At 50.7% G+C, this 21823-nt stretch overlaps 1 protein-coding gene across 1 annotated transcript in view; it reads right to left on the reverse strand.

Moving 5' to 3' along the window:
* Positions 1–21823, reverse strand: part of fat1a (FAT atypical cadherin 1a) — a 109816-nt gene that overhangs the window by 57658 nt on the left and 30335 nt on the right. Inside the window, exon 4 of the mRNA XM_056279995.1 lies at positions 5498–5559. Coding sequence (XP_056135970.1) covers positions 5498–5559 — 62 coding nt within the window. The remainder of the gene's footprint in view (positions 1–5497; positions 5560–21823) is intronic.

The following is a 21823-nucleotide window of genomic DNA, read 5'->3' on the forward strand; positions in this document are numbered from 1 at the left end:
TCGATACCTATCGAAGAACCCGTATTCGGTACAGCCTCTGACGATCTATCCCGCGCTGAGGCGACAAGGTAAAATGACCTGAAACGGGGCCGTTTATTTGACGAGCGATGCGCACGGTGCTAAAATGAAATTGGAAAAGGCGGCGAGTTGTGGCGGCGTGTCGGTAAAAGCAGAAGTGCACAAGTCTGCGTGAGGTCGACTGAGAGTCAAACCCAGACGAAGGCAGCTGTGGACAGCTCCAAAGATAATGCCATACATACATTAGCATAATTGTGACATCATTCAGGTTTAGAACAAGAGGAAAGAGATTTTGTAGCCATTCCCCAAACTCGTAGTCATGTGACTTCAGACGACTGTCGGGGTCGTTGACAGATTGCTGCGGAGCTCGAGGGCGCTAGCTCTTTGGTTCTTGCAGAAATCTACCCTTCACCTGGGTTGTGTAGAAGCCACCTTCTCCTGGATCGCCACCTTGTGGTGGAGAAGCTTGCACGGACCAGTGATCCCAAGAGCTACGCCGCCCGGAGCTCGGCTCCTGGTAGGGTCACCCAGGGCGGACAGGTCAAGGAGGAGGTTCTAGACCAAGGGCGACCCAACAGAGACCTCAACGGCGGAACTGGCGGAAGATGTCTCCAGGTCACGACGGCAGTGAAGGCGGATGAAGGCCGCAACAGAGGGTGGTCCCCAATTGCCATGGGACTCCGGCCACCCCCTGCCAGGGACCATGTGGTGGCTGCAGGTGCGTCAGCCAGGCCACATAAAAAAAGCTGTCATGCGCAGGTGTCCTCCCGTGGCGTCTACGCCCACCTGAGGACCCAGGGGGACCCAGGGGGAGGACGGTCATACTTGACCCCGAGTGACCGCCAATGAGGATGATGCAAAAGCAACAGAGTAAGCTGTCATTGTGTGCACATACGTGCATGCCTACATCGATGAGCGTAGCATTGCCGCGTGCTGGGTCCTTACACTTGTGCGACTGTCTCCCCAATCCAGAGGACAGGATGAGAGAGCCTGTCGATGGGTCTTCGCCGTCAGCTGGCGGGGGGGGGGGGGGGGGCGGGTAGGGGGTCCGGTGAATGTAGTGACAAAAATGCAAAGTCGACAAGACTCTTTACTCACGGCAGAGTCTAGGCTTTAAAAATCTGCTTTGGTTTTCCGAGCGCCGTGTTGGACAAACTGGGAAAAGACAAAAGACAGACATAGCACTTCACAAGCTGACACAATTAAAAAAAGAAAAACCAACACACCCACACGTGCTTATCGCCAACAGCAGATATAACTGCGAGTGGAGTCAGACACCAGACCCGGACGCCCGGGGACGCCAGCGCCGCGAACACAACGTTCTTCTTGTCCTTTTCAGGGCTTCCTCTGCAGGTCCCGGCATGGAGCACTTAGCATGTCCCGACATGTTCCTCCCATGCTGTTTACCCAACCCCCTCCCAGACACAGGGCTCTCGCCCTGCCGCTGGAGCCCACACTCACACTGCCCAAATCAGCCTTGTGTTTGCTCAAATTCCCCCACTCACACTCTCACACCGGACACACACACACACACACACACGACTACCAACCCCCATCCATTTCACCATAAAAGCTAAAAAGCCCTTCCATCCACCCCCCATCCCACTTCTGTTGGCATCTGGCGCAAACAATGCTGACACAGCCCCCACCCTAATTGCGCCACATGTTCCACATGGCCCCAATATATCTATCTATCTATCTATCTATCTATCTATCTATCTAGATAGATAGATAGATAGATAGATAGATAGATAGATAGATAGATAGATAGATAGATAGATAGATAGATAGATAGATAGATAGATATATATCTATATATATATAGCATTTTTTCAGAAACCGTCAATGGTTTTGATATCTTATATTATTTATATTATATATATATGTGAAATTATTTATCAACACTATTGAGATATATATACATATATACATACATACATAATATATACATACATATATACATATATATATAGAGAGAGAGAGAGAGAGAGAGAGAGCATTTTTTTGAAACCGTCAGTGGTGTTGATATTATATATATGTATATGTGTGTGTGTGTGTGTGTGTGTGTGTGTGTGTGTGTGTGTGTTTATTTTTTCTGCATTCCTCAACAGAGTAAGAATTTTAACTTAATTTGCTGGGAAAGTCCCTTATTCTTTACACATGGGGCTTGCAGACAGACAAAGCAAAACAACACACACACACACACACACACACACACACACACACACACACACACACACACACACAGTCTTGCTGGAGAATTAGGGTGCAGTGAGGCAGTGGGCATGTGTTTGAAGACGGCAGGCCGCGGGGGTTTGGGGGGGGGGGTCCCTTCCCCTCCAGGAAAGACTAACTCAATAAAAACCTTCCTATGGGACTCGCCTTCAGACAGTGACCAGCGCGGCCAAAGAACCGCCCGGTTCCCGTGGTTACACGGCTCTCCTTAAGTGAAAGTTTGTTCACTCGGGCACGTTGAAAGGCAGATTGAAAGGACCGTGGCCTCCGAACTCCCGTCCTTAACAGGACCCGGGGATGGGCCCGCTGGCTCCGCCGCATCCGCAATAAGTTTTGTTCCGCCAGTTTCGATTCATTTCGTGGGGTAAAATATCAAAATCCTAAGTGGACCCACCCCCACCCCCACCCCCCCCCCAAAAAAAAAACAAAACGTGGCCATGAGTGAGGCGACCGTGACGCTGGAATGGGTTCGAGATAAAAGAGCCCATCCGAGCAGGGTGTTTAATGTGGTTATTAAACGTCTGTCTGGAGGCGTTTCATTAGCGGGGCAAATAAATAGTATTTATGAACCCGGCACAGGCGAGCGCCGGGGAAGAAGCGAGTCGTGCTGGGCTTTTTTTTTTCTTTCCCCGGACCCCGGTACTCTGAATCAGACACAGACTCCCACCTCGGAGTAACACAATGGCTCCCGGCCCCGGCCCGGCAGTAGTCATATTCTCCAGCCATCGCTCAGCCGGTGGGAGGAGATGCGGAGAGCTGGTCTGGAAAATCTCTCCTCGCCTCCGCCAGCCCATCCGCAACCTCGTCACGTTCCTACGCTAAAGGCCTATTGTGCTCAAGGCTTCATCAGCTCCATTTTCCTTCTCTTTTTTCTCTCCCGGTTTTGTTTGGTTTGTTCGGCCGAGGGCCCTCGACGCTCAACTTTTAAGGAGAGGGCAGTTTTACCCGTCACCGGGCTGCAGATCGAGGGACACGAGGATGGAAAGGGAGCGTGGCCGTTTAAAAAAAAAAACCCCAAAAAACTCTTCTTCTCCATTTCGCCCCTCGCCGTCGTTTGCACGCCGTCTCCGGATGCAGTTGGCGCGGCGCCGGACGCGGCCGCGGCGCCGAAACGGGTCCGAAACCCGGCGCGTCGGCATTAATCATCGTCCGACGAAACGTAAATTGTGCGAACGCCGACCGTAATTAAAAGGCGAGGCAGTCTGCCCCTCCTTTGGTCTCTGGCACGCCATTAAAAGGGCTGGATCAGCGTTGGCGGGGAAGAGGGGCTGCGGGAGGGAGGTTTCAGGAGAGCTACGGAGGCTGAGCTCAATTAAAATCCACAAGTTTAGACATCGGCCCCTTGGTGGACGGCAGCTTCCTGTCCCGGCACGCTCCGCCACGACACGCAGCGGTGGGAAAGAACAAAGGGATAGTCATCGGCACCCGCCTGCCCCTCTCGCCCCGTCCGGAAATCACAGCAAGGGGAATTAAAAGAAAATCCTCCCGGCATGTGCGGGGGAGACGGTTCTGGTGGGACCATCTGGTGTACGGCTGGGCGACGGGGGCAAAGTCAAACGTCGTGACATTTTGGACCGAACACCTCGATATCGATGTTTCGGCCATCTCGTAGAGAGGCGTACCGGCGCTCTCGCACCATATCTACACGGCGGCTTTTGATAAACGCTCGTCGGTGATGCGGATGTGATGTCCGGACAGGTGGAGAGGAGTAACACAACAGCTAGAACGGTCCAGCAAGTCCACACAACTGCACCTCGTCACTGCAACGCTGCCTATAAACCCGGGGAAACACCACACGACGCTACGAGATCCAAACCCCCCACACGATATCCACTCTCATACTACGATATCCTTTCACTTATTTATTCATCCCCTCCCCCTTCTGCCCAATTAACTGTACTTGGCCAATTACACAACCACCCCGGTCGCTGCTCCACCCCCTCTGCTGATCCGGGGAGGGCTGCACACTACCGCATGCCTCCTCCCATACATGTGGAGTCGCCAGCTGCTTCTTTTCACCTGACAGTGGGGAGTTTCACCAGGGGGACATAGCGCGTGGGAGGATCACGCTATTCCCCCCAGTCCCCCCCCCGAACAGGCGCCCCGGCCGACCAGAGGAGGCGCTAGTGCAGCGACCAGGACACATACCCACACCCGCCTTGGCACCCGCAGACACGGCCAGATTGGGTCTGTAGGGACGGACGACCAAGCCGGAGGCAACACAGGGATTCGAACCGGAGATCCCCGTGTTGCTAGGCAACGGAACAGACCACCACGCTACCCGGACACCCCTTTATATCCGTCCATCCATCCATCCATCCATCCATCCATCCATCCATCCGTTACCTTAACTGCTTATCCTGCTCTCAGGGTGGCAGGGATGCTGGAGCCACCCCAGCAGTCATTGGGTGGCAGGCGGGGAGACACCCTGGACAGGCTGCCAGACCATCACAGGGCCCCCACACACACATTCATTCAGTACGGCCGAGTCACCTGACCTACAGGTCTTTGGACTGTGGGAGGAAACCAGAGCCCCCGGAGGAAACCCACACAGACATGGGGAGAACATGCAAACTCCACACAGAGGATGACCCGGGACGACCCCCAAGGTTGGACTACCCCGGGGCTCGAACCCGGGACCTTGCTGTGAGGCGACTGCGCCAACCACTGCGCCACCATGCCGCCCCCCCCCCGTTTATACCATGATATTAATATAATATCAATATAATATCGATATAATATCGATATAATATCGATATAATATCAATATAATAGCGATATAATATCGATATAATATCAATATAATATCAATATAATATCAATATAATATCAATATAATAGCGATATAATATCAATATAATATCAATATAATATCGATATAATATCGATATAATATCAATATAATATCAATATAATATCAATATAATATCAATATAATAGCGATATAATATCGATATAATATCAATATAATATCGATATACTGCCCGGCCCTAATCTTGCGTCCTGCCAAAGTTGGCCATAACAGTCTAATCCTCAACAGGGCTGGGTTAGAAAAAAACTCCCTTTCTCGAGTCGGGGAGGAAAAGGTCGACCTTGCGGGCCGCTGATAGGCATGTTGCTAATTAATTTTACAACAAACAGACGGACTTGACCTCGCGGACAAGGACATCCCGACTACGTGTCCTCCCTTCTCCACTCACAGCCGGCGTCTCGGCGGTAAATCTGGGAAACACGAGGGGCTCACCTCAAGAATGTGCTCGTCCTGCTGCTCTCGGTCCAGTCTCCTCGAGGTGGTCGTCACCAGACCTGTCGACAGCCGCGAAAGAGAAGGAAAAAAAACACGTTACTATGACAACAGCGGTCAAACGAGTCGGTTTAGCAAGCACGTCCTCGACACCTTGGTCTGGATGACTTCACCCAAACAACGCCAATTATTACAATGCACTTATTCATGAAAACGAAGATAACACTTGGGAACTGCGGGCGAACTTCATCACGTGGCGAGCGGCGTGCCCGGCTTTAAAACGGCCCGTTCCCCGACACCGGCGGGGCACCGAGTCCCCGGGGAATACCAGCCTGCCAGAAACCCGAGTCGCCTATTCTTTCTTTCTCTTTTTTTCTCTCTCGAGTAATTTTAACCCCGGTGCTTATCTTTTTAATAAGCTGTTAGAATTAAGAGTTAGTTGCCACCACCCCCACCCACCACCCCCACCCCCCGCCCGCTCCTTCCCGTGTTTGGTCGAGCCGGTGGCCCAGACGGGCCACCCTGGGAGGACCTCTGCCTCCCATATGTGAAATATCACAAAGGCCTGCCAACGGTGTATAGACGGCGGCGCAGTCTCAACACCCCGACTCTGGTCCGTCCACAAGCTGAACAAATACACAACCCGCCGGGGCTTCAGCCGCGGTGGCGAGCCCCATCTCAAACCTCCTACTGGAAACAGAGGGGTGGGGTGGGGTGGGGGGTGGGGGGGGGGACCTGCGAGACGTTCTGTGTGCCGCCGGAGTTGAAAGACGTCCGGCCCCGTCTCAGCTTTACAAGTAGGGGAAGAGTTTCGCCTTTGTTTAGCCGGACTCCCGACGAAAAGCAAAAATAAGACGCGGCCGAGGCTCGACTTCTAAGTTAATCCTTTTTTTGGGGGGGGGGGGGGGCGGGATTATTTTCATAAACAAGGGGAAAGCGAAGAACCGAAAAAAAAAAAAAAAAGTAGGGGAGGCAAGAAGAAAAAACATTGCTGCATGGCTCCGTTATAAGCGGTGTTGTGTTCTCACTCCCACTGTAATTGCAACCTTGCAGAGACGCTGAGTGCAGAGTGGACGTGCCAACCTCCACCGCACGAGAGCCGTCTGCCTGCCACATTGGGCCTGATTAGCATAAAGCCAAGGACTTCTGCAACCAGAACCCATCAATGGCACACATGCCTGCATCCAGAATAGCAAGCCACAACTTACTGCTCCTGAAATAGCCCTCCTGCTACAACTCAGACCGAGGCTCTCTCCTCCATCTCGGCTTTTCTTTCTCTCCTTCGTCGCCCCTGTGCAGCCTCGCCTGAGGTGCGCCTGCAGAGTTGCATGGCACCGAGGCTCGAGTACCGAAGGGAGATTTCTAAAACCATGCAGACTTGCATGGCACCGAGGCTCGAGTGCCGAAGGGAGATTTCTAAAACCATGCAGACTTGCATGGCACCGAGGCTCGAGTGCCGAAGGGAGATTTCTAAAACCATGCAGAGTTGCACGGCACCGAGGCTCGAGTACCGAAGGGAGATTTCTAAAACCATGCAGACTTGCATGGCACCGAGGCTCGAGTGCCGAAGGGAGATTTCTAAAACCATGCAGAGTTGCACGGCACCGAGGCTCGAGTACCGAAGGGAGATTTCTAAAACCATGCAGACTTGCATGGCACCGAGGCTCGAGTGCCGAAGGGAGATTTCTAAAACCATGCAGAGTTGCATGGCACCGAGGCTCGAGTGCCGAAGGGAGATTTCTAAAACCATGCAGACTTGCACGGCACCGAGGCTCGAGTGCCGAAGGGAGATTTCTAAAACCATGCAGCGTTGCATGGCACCGAGGCTCGAGTGCCGAAGGGAGATTTCTAAAACCATGCAGAGTTGCATGGCACCGAGGCTCGAGTGCCGAAGGGAGATTTCTAAAACCATGCAGAGTTGCACGGCACCGAGGCTCGAGTGCCGAAGGGAGATTTCTAAAACCATGCAGAGTTGCATGGCACCGAGGCTCGAGTACCGAAGGGAGATTTCTAAAACCATGCAGAGTTGCATGGCACCGAGGCTCGAGTGCCGAAGGGAGATTTCTAAAACCATGCAGAGTTGCATGGCACCGAGGCTCGAGTGCCGAAGGGAGATTTCTAAAACCATGCAGAGTTGCATGGCACCGAGGCTCACGTACCGAAGGGAGATTTCTAAAACCATGCAGAGTTGCATGGCACCGAGGCTCGAGTGCCGAAGGGAGATTTCTAAAACCATGCAGACTTGCATGGCACCGAGGCTCACGTACCGAAGGGAGATTTCTAAAACCATGCAGAGTTGCACGGCACCGAGGCTCGAGTGTCGAAGGGAGATTTCTAAAAGCTCGTCGACAACGAATCGAATAGCCACACACTTCGGAAAGTTGCACCCTTTTAGGGTTGCCAACTCCTTGAAATGGAAATAAGGGGCGGGGGTTGGATGGACGGGGGTTGGATGGACGGGGCGGCATGAGCGTAACAAATATAATGTGCCTTGCACTACACACACACACACACACACACATATATATATATATATATATTATATAATAAGGCACAATTCCTTATTTGAAGGAGCGGCTGGCAACCCTACGCCCTTTTAAACAAGCGGCTTCGGGTCGAGGTTACGCGGGGCCGCTGGCACGGCTCTAGAACGGGGTCAAGCTCTCGCCGTTCGCGAATGAAAGCACGGCCGCCAGGAAAGCCCGTCGACGCGCAGAGGTGTCAGGAGTCTGAAAGATGAGGAGAATTTACTCGCTAGTATATCGCTTCCTTTTCACCCAACCCCCCCTCCCCCTCTCTCCCCCTCTCTCTCCCCCTCTCTCTTAAATCCAGAGGTTTACTCATCTCCTGAGCCTGGGGGAAATAAATCTGAACTTGTCGCTGCCAATCTATCCGGCAAACGGATCAAATTAACTTTGAGGAATCTGCTTTAAGCTAATCCGTCAGCTTCTGGCCGTTTTGGGAACGTCTCCTGGCTTACCAGGAACGCCGCTTTGATGTCGGACTTTTCTGCCACTACCGCCGGGGCCAGTAAAGCTGCATACCTCTCCATCTCTACCTCCAACTTAGGGAACTGTAAAATGATTGGTTGGTGAGCCAGAGCTCAGCCAGAGAAGTCTGCAGTCCCAACCCACAGCCCCGGCCTTCCAACACACACCCGCGCAGACACACACGCACACAAGCGGCGTCCTCGTCCTCGGGGCGTGGGTTGCGCTCTTGACGACAGTAATTATACCCGTGCTGTTTTCAGAAGGGGAGAAAAACAACAGCGAAGCTGGAAACCGCGTCCTTCAGCTCGGACCGCCGCTCCGAAGTGGAGGCGTGCGGGGGGGGGGCCGGGGGCGGGGGGGGGCGGGTTGAGGGAGGGGGGAGTCACGGAGTCCAGGACGCTGTTGTTTCGGATCAACCCGGCCATTACCGCTGTGATTAGCAGTCTGGAGAGTGACACACATATTTAAGTGAGACACGTTGAGCCAACGTAGACAACCGGGAATGTGGCGCTGTCTACGCGCAGCCTCCGCCGGCATTTAACCGTCTCGAGACATCCGCCGCTGTCGCACAGGAACGAGAAACAAACCGATCGCATTATTTGGCTGTTTGGTGTTCGTTCTTTTCTTTTCTTCTTTTTTCTTTATTATTCCGAGACAAAAAAAGGAGAGCACACACCTGTTTGGTGTTCGTTCTTTTCTTTTCTTCTTTTTTCTTTATTATTCCGAGACAAAAAAAAGGAGAGCACACACACGGCTTGAAACCCCAAACGCCGTCCCGGCATCAGTATTTTCAGCTTCATTATGAGTAAGGCAGCCGCTATGGTCCACGCAGACGGGCCTGAAACAACACGGCGTCTAAAAGTGGCAGCTTTTCAGGCCACATCAGTAGGTTGAGCGGGACACACGGGGTGGGTCGGTGGTTTTCGGAGCCATTATCTGGTCGTAAGGGACGCTGAACGCTCGAAACACTATTTCGACATCATTTTTTTGGATGGACTATCGAGTCTGTGACCGTTCAGGCACAGAGGAAGCGGCGCGAAGAGGCTGCGGGGGGCTAACACGCACACACGGGGCTGCACACTTTACCACACGGGGCAAACAAATGTACACACAAACACCCAGCGAGGAGTCACGCTCCCTTGCCCTCCTCTTACCTCCAGCAAAAGGGGTCTCTGAGAAACTGACGTGGACCGGCATTTAGTGAGAGAGCCCCTCTTCCTAGAAGATAGCCGGCGAGACCACTCTGGCACTTCAGACTCACTCTGATACCCGTCTCAGGGACACGACCATGTCCCGGGGACATGGGGAGGGAGGGAGGGAGGGAGGGAGTGTGTGTGTGGGGGACATAGGGAGTGAGGGAGGGAGGGAGGGAAGGAAGGAGGGAAGGGAGTGAGTGAGTGAGTGAGTGAGTGTGTGTGTGTGTGTTTGTGTGTTGGGGACATAGGGAGTGAGTGAGTGAGTGAGTGAGTGTGTGTGTGTGTGTTTGTGTGTTGGGGACATAGGGAGTGAGTGAGTGAGTGAGTGAGGGTAAGGGAGTGACTGAATGAGTGAGTGAGTGAGTGAGTGAGGGAGGGAGGGAGGGAGAGAGGAGGGTGTGAGTGAGTGAGTGAGTGAGTGAGTGAGTGAGTGAGGGAGGGAGGGAGAGAGGAGGGTGTGAGTGAGTGAGTGAGTGAGGGTAAGGGAGTGACTGAATGAGTGAGTGAGTGAGTGAGTGAGTGAGGGAGGGAGGGAGAGAGGAGGGTGTGAGTGAGTGAGTGAGGGAGGGAGGGGGGAGGGTGTGAGTGAGTGAGTGAATGAGTGACTGTATGTGTGTGTGTCAGGGACATAGGGAATGAGGGAAGGAGGGGGGAGTGAGTGAGTGAGGGAGGGAGGGAGGGAGGGAGGGAGTGTGTGTGTCGGGGACATAGGGAGTGAGGGAAGGAGGGGGGAGTGAGTGAGGGAGGGAGGGAGGGAGGGGAGTGAGTGAGTGAGTGAGTGAGTGAGTGAGTGAGTGAGTGAGTGAGTGAGTGAGTTGGGGACATAGGGAATGAGTGAGTGAGTGAGTGACTGAATGAGTGAGGGAGGGAGGGAGGGAGGGAGGGGGAAGTGAGTGAGGGAGGGAGGGGAGTGAGTGAGTGAGTGAGTGACTGAATGAGTGAGTGAAGGAGGGAAGGGGGAGTGAGTCAATGAGTGAGGGAGGGAGGGAGGGAGGGGGAAGTGAGGGAGTGAGGGAGGGAGGGGAGTGAGTGAGTGAGTGAGTGACTGACTGACTGAATGAGTGAGTGAGAGAGGGAGGGAGGGAGGGAGAGGGGAGTGAGTGAATGAGAGAGTGAGGGAGGGGGGAGTGAGGGAGGGAGGGGAGTGAGTGAGTGAGTGACTGACTGACTGAATGAGGGCGTGAGTGAGGGAGGGAGGGAGGGGGGAGTGAGTGAATGAGTGAGTGAATGAGTGAGTGAGGGAGGGAGGGAGGGGGAAGTGAGGGAGGGAGGGGAGTGAGGGAGGGGGGAGTGAGTGAATGAGTGAGGGAGGGAGGGAGGGGGAAGTGAGGGAGGGGGAAGTGAGGGAGGGAGGGAGGGGGGAGTGAGTGAGTGAATGAGTGAGGGAGGGAGGGAGGGGGAAGTGAGGGAGGGGGAAGTGAGGGAGGGAGGGGAGAGAGTGAGTGAGTGAGTGACTGACTGAATGAGTGAATGAGTGAAGGCAGAATTATCCATCTTAAAGTCTGACAACATACCTTAAAGTTTGTCAAAATACCCCACAATCACCCCTAGTTTCTACTTACTCCCCTTTCATTCCCATTCTGTCACCTGTTTCTCTTGATAGTCTGGGCCAGTGCCCTCCCACACTGTAGGTAGTAGCCACACTGCTAACAAGCCCCGCCCCCCCCACCGGTTCTGGTTCTGGTGAGAGGCTGCGGGTGTTTTGTACTCAGTGCATTTGACACCTACTCCATGTCTTGTCTGTCCTCGAGGAGGGACGCCTCCTCTGTTGCTCTCCCTGAGGTGTCTCCCATTTCGTGTTCCTGATAAGGTTTTTATTGCCTGGGGGTTTCCTCACTCAAGTCGGGGGTCTACGAGTAGGGGGTGTCGTTTATGGCACTGATTGTAAAGCCCTTCGGGACACTTTGTGGTTTTTGGCTGTACAAATAAACTTGACTTGACCTCTGCCACTTTTTTCCCCCTCTCCATTTGTATCCGGCCAATTATCCCACTCTTCCGAGCCGTTCCGGTCGCTGCTCCACCGTCTCTCCCGATCCGGGGAGGGCCGCAGACCACCACAGACCTCCTCCCATACATGTGGAGTCGCCAGCCGCTTCCTTTCACCTGACAGTGAGGCGTTGCACCTGGGGGACGTAGGCATGGGAGGATCACGCTACTCCCCCTCAGTTCCCCACCCTCCCCAAACAGGCGCCCCGGCCGACCAGAGGAGGCGCTAGTGCGGCGACCAGGACACACACCCACATCCGGCTTCCCACCCGCAGACACGGCCAATTGTGTCTGTAAGGAGTGGGACGCCCGACTAAGCAGGAGGTAACACGGGGATTCGGACCGGCGCCACCCGGACGCCCCCAAATTTGTGTGTTCTGTTTATCGTTTTAATAGTCTTATCTTGAATAATATACGCCATCTGATTTTTGTCTATAATGCCCAACCGGCTGAGAGAGAAGTCTGTGTGAGCATCAAGAATAACGTGGTGACATAAACAAGACGGCGAGGGGGCCGAGAAAGAGGGCAGTCTTTATGTCGGATATCTAAGACGAGCTTGAGTCCATGGTTTCCGTAGACAATATAGTGAGGTAATTATGTACCTCTATATCCCCACGAGGCAGGAAGGAGGAAGAAAACCGGAGAACTGGAGTCTTCACCCGGGCTCTCCTGACCACATGACAACAAACTGTGTGTGTGTGTGTGTGTGTGTGTGTGTGTGTGTGTGTGTGTGTGTGTGTGTGTGTGTGTGTGTGTGTGTGTGTGTGTGTGAAAGTACTGCAAAACGAACTGCGCGGCGGATCATTTTTGTTATCATTAGCCTCGGAGTCAAGACCACCCAAGTCCAGACCCAGTTTTTAAGGGGGAGAGTCCGACTAAAGTAGAGAGTCAAGTCCAAGACTTGAAGGTCTTTAATTACAGATAAATAATAACAACAAAGAGAACAATTAAATGAGATTAGACTATCCTGGGGGCGGCACGGTGGCGCAGTGGTTAGCGCGGTCGCCTCGCGGCAAGAAGGTCCTGGGTTCGAGCCCCAACCTTGGGGGTCGCCCCGGGGTCGTCCTCTGTGTGGAGTTTGCGTGTTCTCCCCGTGTCTGCGTGGGTTTCCTCCGGGGGCTCCGGTTTCCTCCCACTGTCCGGAGACATGCAGGTCAGGGGAATCAGCCGTACTAAATTGCCCCGAGTGTGTGTATGTTTGTGTACGTGGGCCCTGTGTGATGGCCTGGCGGCCTGTCCAGGGAGTCTCCCCGCCTGCCACCCAGTGACTGCTGGGATAGGCTCCAGCATCCCCGCCACCCTGAGAGCAGGATAAGCGGTTCGGATAACGGATGGATGGATGGATGGATGGATGGATGGATGGATGGATGGATGGATGGATGGACGGATGGATGGATGGATGGATGGATGGATGGATGGATGGATGGATGGATGGATGGATGGATGGATGGACTATACTGATCAATTATGGGGGAAATTTGATGTTCATCTGAAGAAAAAAAAACCACTTTAAGTCTTAAAGGTTCACCCTGTGAAGTCCAAGACGAGACCAAGACTTTCAGAATGTGGACTGGAGACTGAGTCGATACTGGAGTGCTCCTGGATGTAGTCCTGCGAGCTTATGTGTGCGTTCAGAAGCTCAGTCCAGGAGAACCAGCCGGTGTGAAAACCCTCCATCCTTGTTCCCAGACGACTAACGGCTTTAAAGGATGTGTAGCTTCAGCTGCTCCACGTTGGTCAGTCTCACGCTCCAGTCTTCGGGAGGCGACAGTGCTGCTCGGTACGGTTGGATGCCGTGGGGAGGCGGAGGAGGGGAGAAAACAGGTGGTGGTGGTGGCGGCGGCGGGCTGAGGGTATATTTGATTAGCTATCTCGCTGTTCGCCCACTTGCCTGGGAGATGCCACAAAGGCCCCAGTTATAAAGAACACTGTGGATGAAATTTAGCCCCCCCCCCCTTTTTTTTTTGGTCACTTTCTTTCTTTTCGCACCCTCCTTTAATTACCTTTTGACACAAGGGGCAATTGTTTCAACTGCAAAAAAAAAAAAAAAACCCCACAAGAGATGGCAGGAAGTTGTTGAAGGTGGTATCCGTTTCCTACCCCACTTCCTCCGCTATCAGTCGGGGCCTTACAAAGCCATTGTTAACGGTGTGTGTGTGTGTGTGTGTGTGCACGTGGGTGTGTGTTTTCCATCCAACAGTGAGAAGGTTGCTGAAAGCCGATAGGGAACATCACCAGAGTGGATGATTTTCTACCCCGGGACCCCAAGGGCTACAAACCGCTCCAATTTTCCCCTTCTTCCTCGCAGCTCTTCATCCAACTCCCGGGATTACAAGCGCACATAAAACCTGTTGGAGTTGCCAGGCTTGCCAAAGCATTACCCGAGATATATCCCCTTTCAGATGACTACAATGAGCTTTTGGCTTCGGGGCTCTGCAGTAGGAGGATGGGGTTGGGCGGGGGGGGGGGGGGGGGGGGTGCTCAACGGGTCCTTTAAAAGTTCACTCGTGTTCATACCCCCCCCCCTCCTCCTCCTCCTCCCGTCCCATTTAAGTCAAACCACTGGAATAACAGCTGCAGCTACAAGGGCGGAAACGGTCGGGGCTGTCAAAAAAGGACGCCGTCGTCGGCCGCCAGCGGGAGGCGGCGCCAAATCGACGGCGTCCTCTCCGCTGCGGAGAAGCGAGAAACGCGGAGAAGCGTCGCTACCGCGGGTGGAGTTTCGCGAAGGGGTCCGTGTACCCCGGGGAACACGTCTCATATAACCGGTCAATGTTAACAAATTAACAAAAAAAAGCCTCGGAAATGGAAATCCAGGACGTTCTGGTAAGTCCACAGCAGTGGCAGGAAACCAGAATTGATATTTACTGATTCCACTAGTTCATGTCTTGCAGGGGTTCGATACTTATATGCTACCTATATTATTCGCTATCAATAACCCGGCCACTGAGGACGCCCCAGCCAGCGCGTCCTCGGCTGAAGATGCTCAGATTTTCGTTGGGCGTGACGAAGGAGGACAGGCTTAAGAACGAGTATATTAATGATAATCATCATCATCATCATCATCATTACATTTATATAGCGCTTTTCTAGACACCCGAAGCGCTTCACATCGAGGGGGGTAGCTCACTTCAACCACCACCAAGGTGTCGCATCCCACCTGGCTGATTGATGCACGGCAGCCATTTTGTGCCGGAACGCTCACCACACATCGGCTTGAGGTGGAGAGGGAGGAATCGTTGAGACAATGACATGGGGGGGGGGGTGATTAGGTGGCCAGATGGAGAGAGCCAGGTTGGGAGTTTTGCCAGGAAAACGGGGACCCCCTACTCTAAGTGCCATGGGACTTATATTAGACTTATATAATATTAGAGGGACACCTCAGTTTGGACGGGTTGGAGACAAAACACGAGAGGCGAGACTGAGATGGCTTGGACATGTGTGGAGGAGAGATGCTGGGTATATTGGGAGAAGGATGCTGAATATGGAGCTGCCGGAGAAGAGGAGAAGAGGAAGGAGGTTTATGGATGTGGTGAGGGAGGACACGCAGGTGGCTGGTGTGACAGAGGAAGATGCAGAGGACAGGAAGAGATGGAAACGGATGATCCGCTGTGGTGACCCCTAAAGGGAGCAGCCAAAAGTAGTAGTAGTAGTAGTAGTAGTCGTAGTAGACCACTATGTACAAATTATAATATACTTGAATGAGTCAGAGTAGTGAAAATCTACTGGTTATGTTAAATAATTATTCGTATCAAAAACTGTCAGGTTATTGGTGTGAGAATGCTCTTCCATCAAGTCTTTTGCAGTGTAAACACACACACACACACACACACACACACACACACACACACACACACACACACACACACTTTGGCTTGCGTAGTTATTGTGGTAATGGGTTGTTATAGGCAGACTCACTGCGATTACTGAGTGAGTATTCAGAGGCCTGCTTTAGAAACCGGCATCTAGAAAAACAGCCCCAGCGGAGCAGTTAGCATTCAGCTGTTTCAGATCATCGGACGGTCGCATCCTAAACAGCTCTCCGTCGTCTCTCCCTGTTCTGATCCTACTTTCTGTTCACTGTTTAGCGACAGGGCAAAACAAACTCGGCCATTTTGGCTCAAACCACAAAAGTACAGCTATGGTATTCCCAAATGCAACAGCACAACACGTTAGTACGGTGTGGTGTGCTGCCTACTAGCCTGGAATCCACAACACGTCCTATTACAAAGCGGCAATAATGTTGAATATTTAACATTTCTCACCTCAATATAGCATCTAGATGCTGGTTAAAGTAGTGTTCTGACCAGTGGCGGCTGGCCAGTACAGGGCACTGGGGCACCGCCCCCTTCAAATATCAAGAGATGAAAATCTACTGAAACATGTTAAATATAATTTAGTTGTATAATGCAAATAGTTATGAAATAAAAGTGTGTTTCAGTCTGTGAGCGCCTGTCGGCAGCCATTAAATATTGGTTCAAATGGTATTTGGTTGATTTCTGTCTGAATACTTATACTTCCTGGGTGAGGGGCGCCGCCCAAACGATACCTTATGTAAGCCCTCAAAAACTTGTGGCGAGCAGGTGACCCGAGGCTGCTGTTTTAGTGGGTTCTTCAGATTTTCCAGGGGGCGCAGTTCTGTGCGCCCCAGACACTCCCACTTTTATTGGCAGCGAATTGGTATTGTTTTAATGTTTTTTGAGCTAACGTGATTGGACGGTTCTCGTGGCTGTCAATCATGTTCACACCCACCACGATGCCTCGTCTCGACTGTCAATCACCCACCGTCTACGAACCCTGATAAAATCCATAGGCTACATTGTCCTTCTTAATGACTTTGTGACTGTGTGGAGATTAGCAGCTGTCAGGTGTTCTGCACCAAGGTAAATTGTGCCCCCCCCCAAACATTTTTAGCACCAGCCGCCACTGGTTTTGATTAGTTTCTCTAATCATGCATTCATGCAACAACTCATCAGCACACTGTAGTGTAAACCACATCTGCGTGGAAATTAAAATCAGATCTTAGTGGAGCATCGTCAACTGTGGACGGCTCCTCGCTCCTCCATTCAACACACGGTGCTCAAACATGAATGATCACGAGTCATCAGGACCACGGCTGACGCTTGACCACCAAAAGGACACAAAATACGGCACGAGACTCCCATCTGGTCAACAAATATGACGTGGCGGATGAAGTCAGTGAGAATTCTTTGAGAATTTGTTGATGTAATTTCGTGCTGGCTCCAAACGATTACCCCAGACCCCCGCACATGTCCTGCAATGGCCACACCACAGTGAAAAGCTGTCCAAAATATATACGCGATGTTTGCTTGTTGCTACTGTTGCGGCTGAACAGCCTCGCTCACAGCCCGTCCAGCGACAGCACACCAGCAGTATTTACAAGGAGAGACAAAGTGAGCCATGTGCACAATCCCACAGAGCGGGCACACAAGTTATGGTAGATGAATAAGCAGATAGCTGTGATGACTGTTAATAGAATAAAGCTAAAAAATGGCATTGTGTTGAGCACGTTTGTGTAGATGAATCTTCTAGATTTATACCCAGTAAAGAAAGTGACCTTCCACACAAAATAAATCACGTCCCATGGTAGTGCTGTGCAGCACTATCTACATCATGCCCTGATGCAGCCCCAGTCTCGAGCACCTTTAGATAAGAAGCACCCATTTTGGAGTGAATATGCAGGAGACAAAACTTTCCTACTACTACTACTACTGCTACTACTACTGCTACTGCTACTACTACTACTGCTACTACTACTACTGCTACTACTACTACTACTTTCAGCTGTTCCCATTAGAGGTCGCCACAGCGGATCATCCGTTTCCATTTCTTCCTGTCCTCTGCATCTTCCTCTGTCACACCAGCCACCTGCATGTCCTCCCTCACCACATCCATAAACCTCCTCTCTGGCCTTCCTCTTCTCCTCTTCCCTGGCAGCTCCACATTCAGCATCCTTCTCCCAATATACTCAGCATCTCTCCTCCACACATGTCCAAGCCATCTCAACCTCGCCTCTCTTATTTTGTCTCCAAATCATCCAACCCGAGCTGTCCCTCTAATATAATCATACCTAATCCTGTCCTTCTTCATCACTCCCAATGAAAATCTTAGCATCTTCAACTCTGCCACCTCCAGCTGCACCTCCTGTCTTTTCATCAGTGCCACTGTCTCCAAACCATATAACATAGCTGGTCTCACAACCATCTTGTAAACCTTCCCTTTAACTCTTGCTGGTACCCTTCTGTCGCAAATCACTCCTGACACCCTTCTCCACCCACTCCACCCTGCCTGCACCCTCTTCTTCACCCCTCTCCTGCACCCCCCGTTACTTTGGACAGCCGACCCCAAGTACTTAATCTCATAAAACTTTCCTAAGGCGACAAAACTTTCCTAAGCCTCCGAAAGCGAAGAAACTCAAACCGCTGTTTTCCCAAAGCTGCATCTCGCCGGCGAGCTCCACGCTCTCGAGCCAATGGGATTGTCATGGTGTCTGCTGGAGTAAAGAGCCGGCCCCGCTGCACTTAAACGACAAACCGAAAGACTGAGAACAACCAAACAGCAGGTTTTGTTTACTTGGCAGAAATAAAATAGGTTGGAGCTTTTCATCCCGGGCTTTATGGAGCCAACATGGTACATTGGGGAATAGGGGCAACCAGCACCACCCAAAGCGCCAGGCAAAGCCTTCATTTGCGTTTGAAGTTTCACAGGGTGTTGGGCGAGGGAGCTAAAAGACACAGCCCATGACAGACTCGCAGCTAGTTTGTGTGAAACACATGCCTACAAAGATCTCCTAAAGCCGCTCACAAAACATAGGCCTGAACTTCTCTTTCCTCTTTCCCACTCCTTTGTGAAGCTTTGTAGAGATGCCAAGACAGGGCCCATGCTTCCCCTGCCATTTCAGAACACGTAATTACAGAGACTTGTAGGCTGTAAATTTAAACATTTTCCAAAAACCTGTAATATGCGGTGGGAATGTCATATTGAGTTGATAATGTGGACAGATATCGAGACTATTTTAAACCCACTTTAGAACACAGGCATAGAAAATAAAAGTTAATTTATAATTTCTCCTGGGGACATTAGGGTCGATTTTGAACATAAAAACAACATGGGCTACATAAACATGGTGCTCGCTCTCTCTCTCTCTCTCTCTCTCTCTCTCTCTCTCTCTCTCTCTCTCTCTCTCTCTCTCTCTCTCTCTCTCTCTCTCTCTCTCTCTCTCTCTCTCTCTCTCTCTCTCAAATTCAAATGCAAAAGTGCTTTATTGGCATGACAAATAGGCACTTGTATCTCTCTGTCTCTCTCTCTCTATCTGTCTGTCTTGTCTCTGTCTGTCTGTCTGTGTCTGTCTGCCTCTCTCACTCTCTCTGTATCTCTGTCTGTCTTATCTCTCTTTCTGTCTCCCTCTGTCTTTCTGTCTGTCTGTCTGTTTCTGCCTCTGTCTGTCTGTGTGTCTCTCTCTGTGTCTGTCTCTCGCTCTGTCTGTCTGTCTGTCTCTCTTTCTCTCTCTTTGTCTGTCTGTCTGTCTTTCTCTCTCTTTGTCTGTCTGCTTGGTACTCTGTCTGTCTGTCTGTCTGTCTCTGTCGTTCTCTCTCTCTGTCTGTGTGTCTCTGTCTCGTCTGTCTGTCTGTCTCTCTCTTGTCTGTCACCCTCTCTCTCTGTCTTTCTGTCTCAGTCTCTCTCTGTCTTTCTGTCTGTCTGTCTGTCTGTCTGTCTGTCTGTCTGTCTGTCTGTCTCTACTCCACATTATCTCATGGTCCCCGTTTCCTCTTGCTGTCTCCACACCACCTTCTCTATCTCACTTACTCCACCTTATTTTTGAAAGAAGAAACACAAAAGCAACAGAGCAGTGACTTAATGAATGTTTTCTTTATTTTTTGTCTACCATACTCTTTGTTGAACCTGAAGCAAAAGGCTCTGTCTGGCGTCCCACTGATAAAAGTTTTAACATGCTCTGATATGCATGAATGGGCCTTGTGCTCATGCCTCACTGTCCTCCCTGTTACCCGCCTTACAGAGAGCTCCTCTGACACTTCTGCAAAGGACCAATAGAGACAGTGTACACAGGCCCCGTCCTCAGCAGACGTGGCCACGAGCTTAGATTTCCTCAGTGCTCCTTAATCCTGCAAGGGGACACACTCACATGGCACATACGGGCTACGAGTATGCAAAGAATTAATCAAATACGGCCTTGTGCTTACGAGGGCCTTTACGGAAAACATGAAATAATGCATGTGAGGTGATAAAACTGACATTTAAACTGAAACCCAAAACTCATGACAAGACCGTGTCGGGTGCAGCTCAACTTAAGGTAACACTTTATAATAACTACACACTATGAAGCATTAGTTAAGTATTAGTGACTACCGGATTCATCATTTATAAAGTATTTATAAAACATCTATTAACGCACTCACTAACCAGTGCATGTCTTGCTTTACAAATGCTTTACAAATACTTTACAAATACTTTACAAATGATGAATTCAGTAGTTACTAATACTTAACTAATGTTTCATAGTGTGTACTTATTATAACTAGTAGTAGTAGTAGTAGTAGTTATAAAACATCTATTAACACAATCACTAACCAGTACATGTCTTGCTTTACAAATACTTTACAAATGCTTTACAAATACTTTACAAATGATGAATTCAGTAGTTACTAATACTTAACTAATGTTTCATAGTGTGTACTTATTATAACTAGTAGTAGTAGTAGTAGTTATAAAACATCTATTAACACAATCACTAACCAGTACATGTCTTGCTTTACAAATACTTTACAAATGATGAATTCAGTAGTTACTAATACTTAACTAATGCTTCCTAGTGTGTAGTTATTACAAAGTTTTACAAAAGACACCAGCAAGTTATTTTTCTATAGTACTCCTATCAATGATGTACCTTCAGTTTGGAAGATGAAACGATATTTGGACCAAAGCCCCAAAAAATTGATCAATTGGGACCCTATTGATTAGTTTATTGATCAGAAAATGTTCGCCCGACTTCTGGTGACGACTTTGCACGTGACTATCTGGCTAGATGACGAACATTTAATTTTAGTCAGGCGTTTGTGATAGAGCGTCACCTGGGTTTTTCTTTTCTTTCTCTTTTCCTTTCTGTTTTTCACCCTCCCGCCTTGCAGAGCAGCCAGGATTAGACCGCTGCTTGTTCTGGAGGCACGCTGCTTGATGAATCCTTATTTGGTCAGAAAATTCCCTCTGGCCACTTCTAACGAAAATAACCCGTTTGTTGATGTGTCTGCCGTGGAGAATAGGACCACACAAGTCACGCAGGACAAATTGGAGCAACTGCTGCCCGGCTCATTCCTTCCTGCAGCTTAAAATGACCACTCGCGTCCAAAGCAATAATAAGGACTACACACTCAGAGGTACCGTAGCCTCATCCAGTATTTAGTGCTCGCTGAGAGAAACACCTTCGGCGTTATCAAAAATTAAAATTCTGCTTCTATTAAAGACAAAATAGAAGCCATTTAAAGTGTCATCAACGGATTGACATTAAAGCAACATTTAATGTCTTGTCTCGTCCCCCCCCCCCCTCATTCTCCCCAGTTGTATCCGGTCAATTACCCCACTCTTCTGAGCTGTCCCGGTCGCTGCTCCACCCCCTCTGCCGACTCGGGGAGGGCTGCAGACTACCACATGCCTCCTCTGATACATGTGGAGTCACCAGCCGCTTCTTTTCTCCTGACAGTGAGGAGTTTCACCAGGGGGACGTAGCACATGGAAGGATCACACTATTCCCCCCCCCACTCCCCGAACAGGTGTCCCGACCGACCAGAGGAGGCGCTACTGCAGCGACCAGGACACATACCCACATCCGTAGGGACGCCCGACCAAGCCGGAGGTAACATGAGGGGATTCAAACCGCCGGTCCCCCGTGCTGGTAGGTGACGGAACGGACGGCCACGCCACCCGGATGCCCCCTGTCTTGGCCTTGTTACCCGCTAGTTAGTTAGCAATATAGGAAATATAAACTGCACTGACTCTCAGTATGTGTGTCTGCAGAAAATGGAGAATCTAAAGGAGGAAAACTTCATATTTAACCGATTGATAACTCTGAAAAAAAACACAATTTACATAACGCACAACCACCTCTTGACTGGTGCTAA

Source organism: Lampris incognitus, chromosome 5 (genome assembly GCF_029633865.1).
Source record: "Lampris incognitus isolate fLamInc1 chromosome 5, fLamInc1.hap2, whole genome shotgun sequence".
Lineage (NCBI taxonomy): Eukaryota > Metazoa > Chordata > Actinopteri > Lampriformes > Lampridae > Lampris > Lampris incognitus.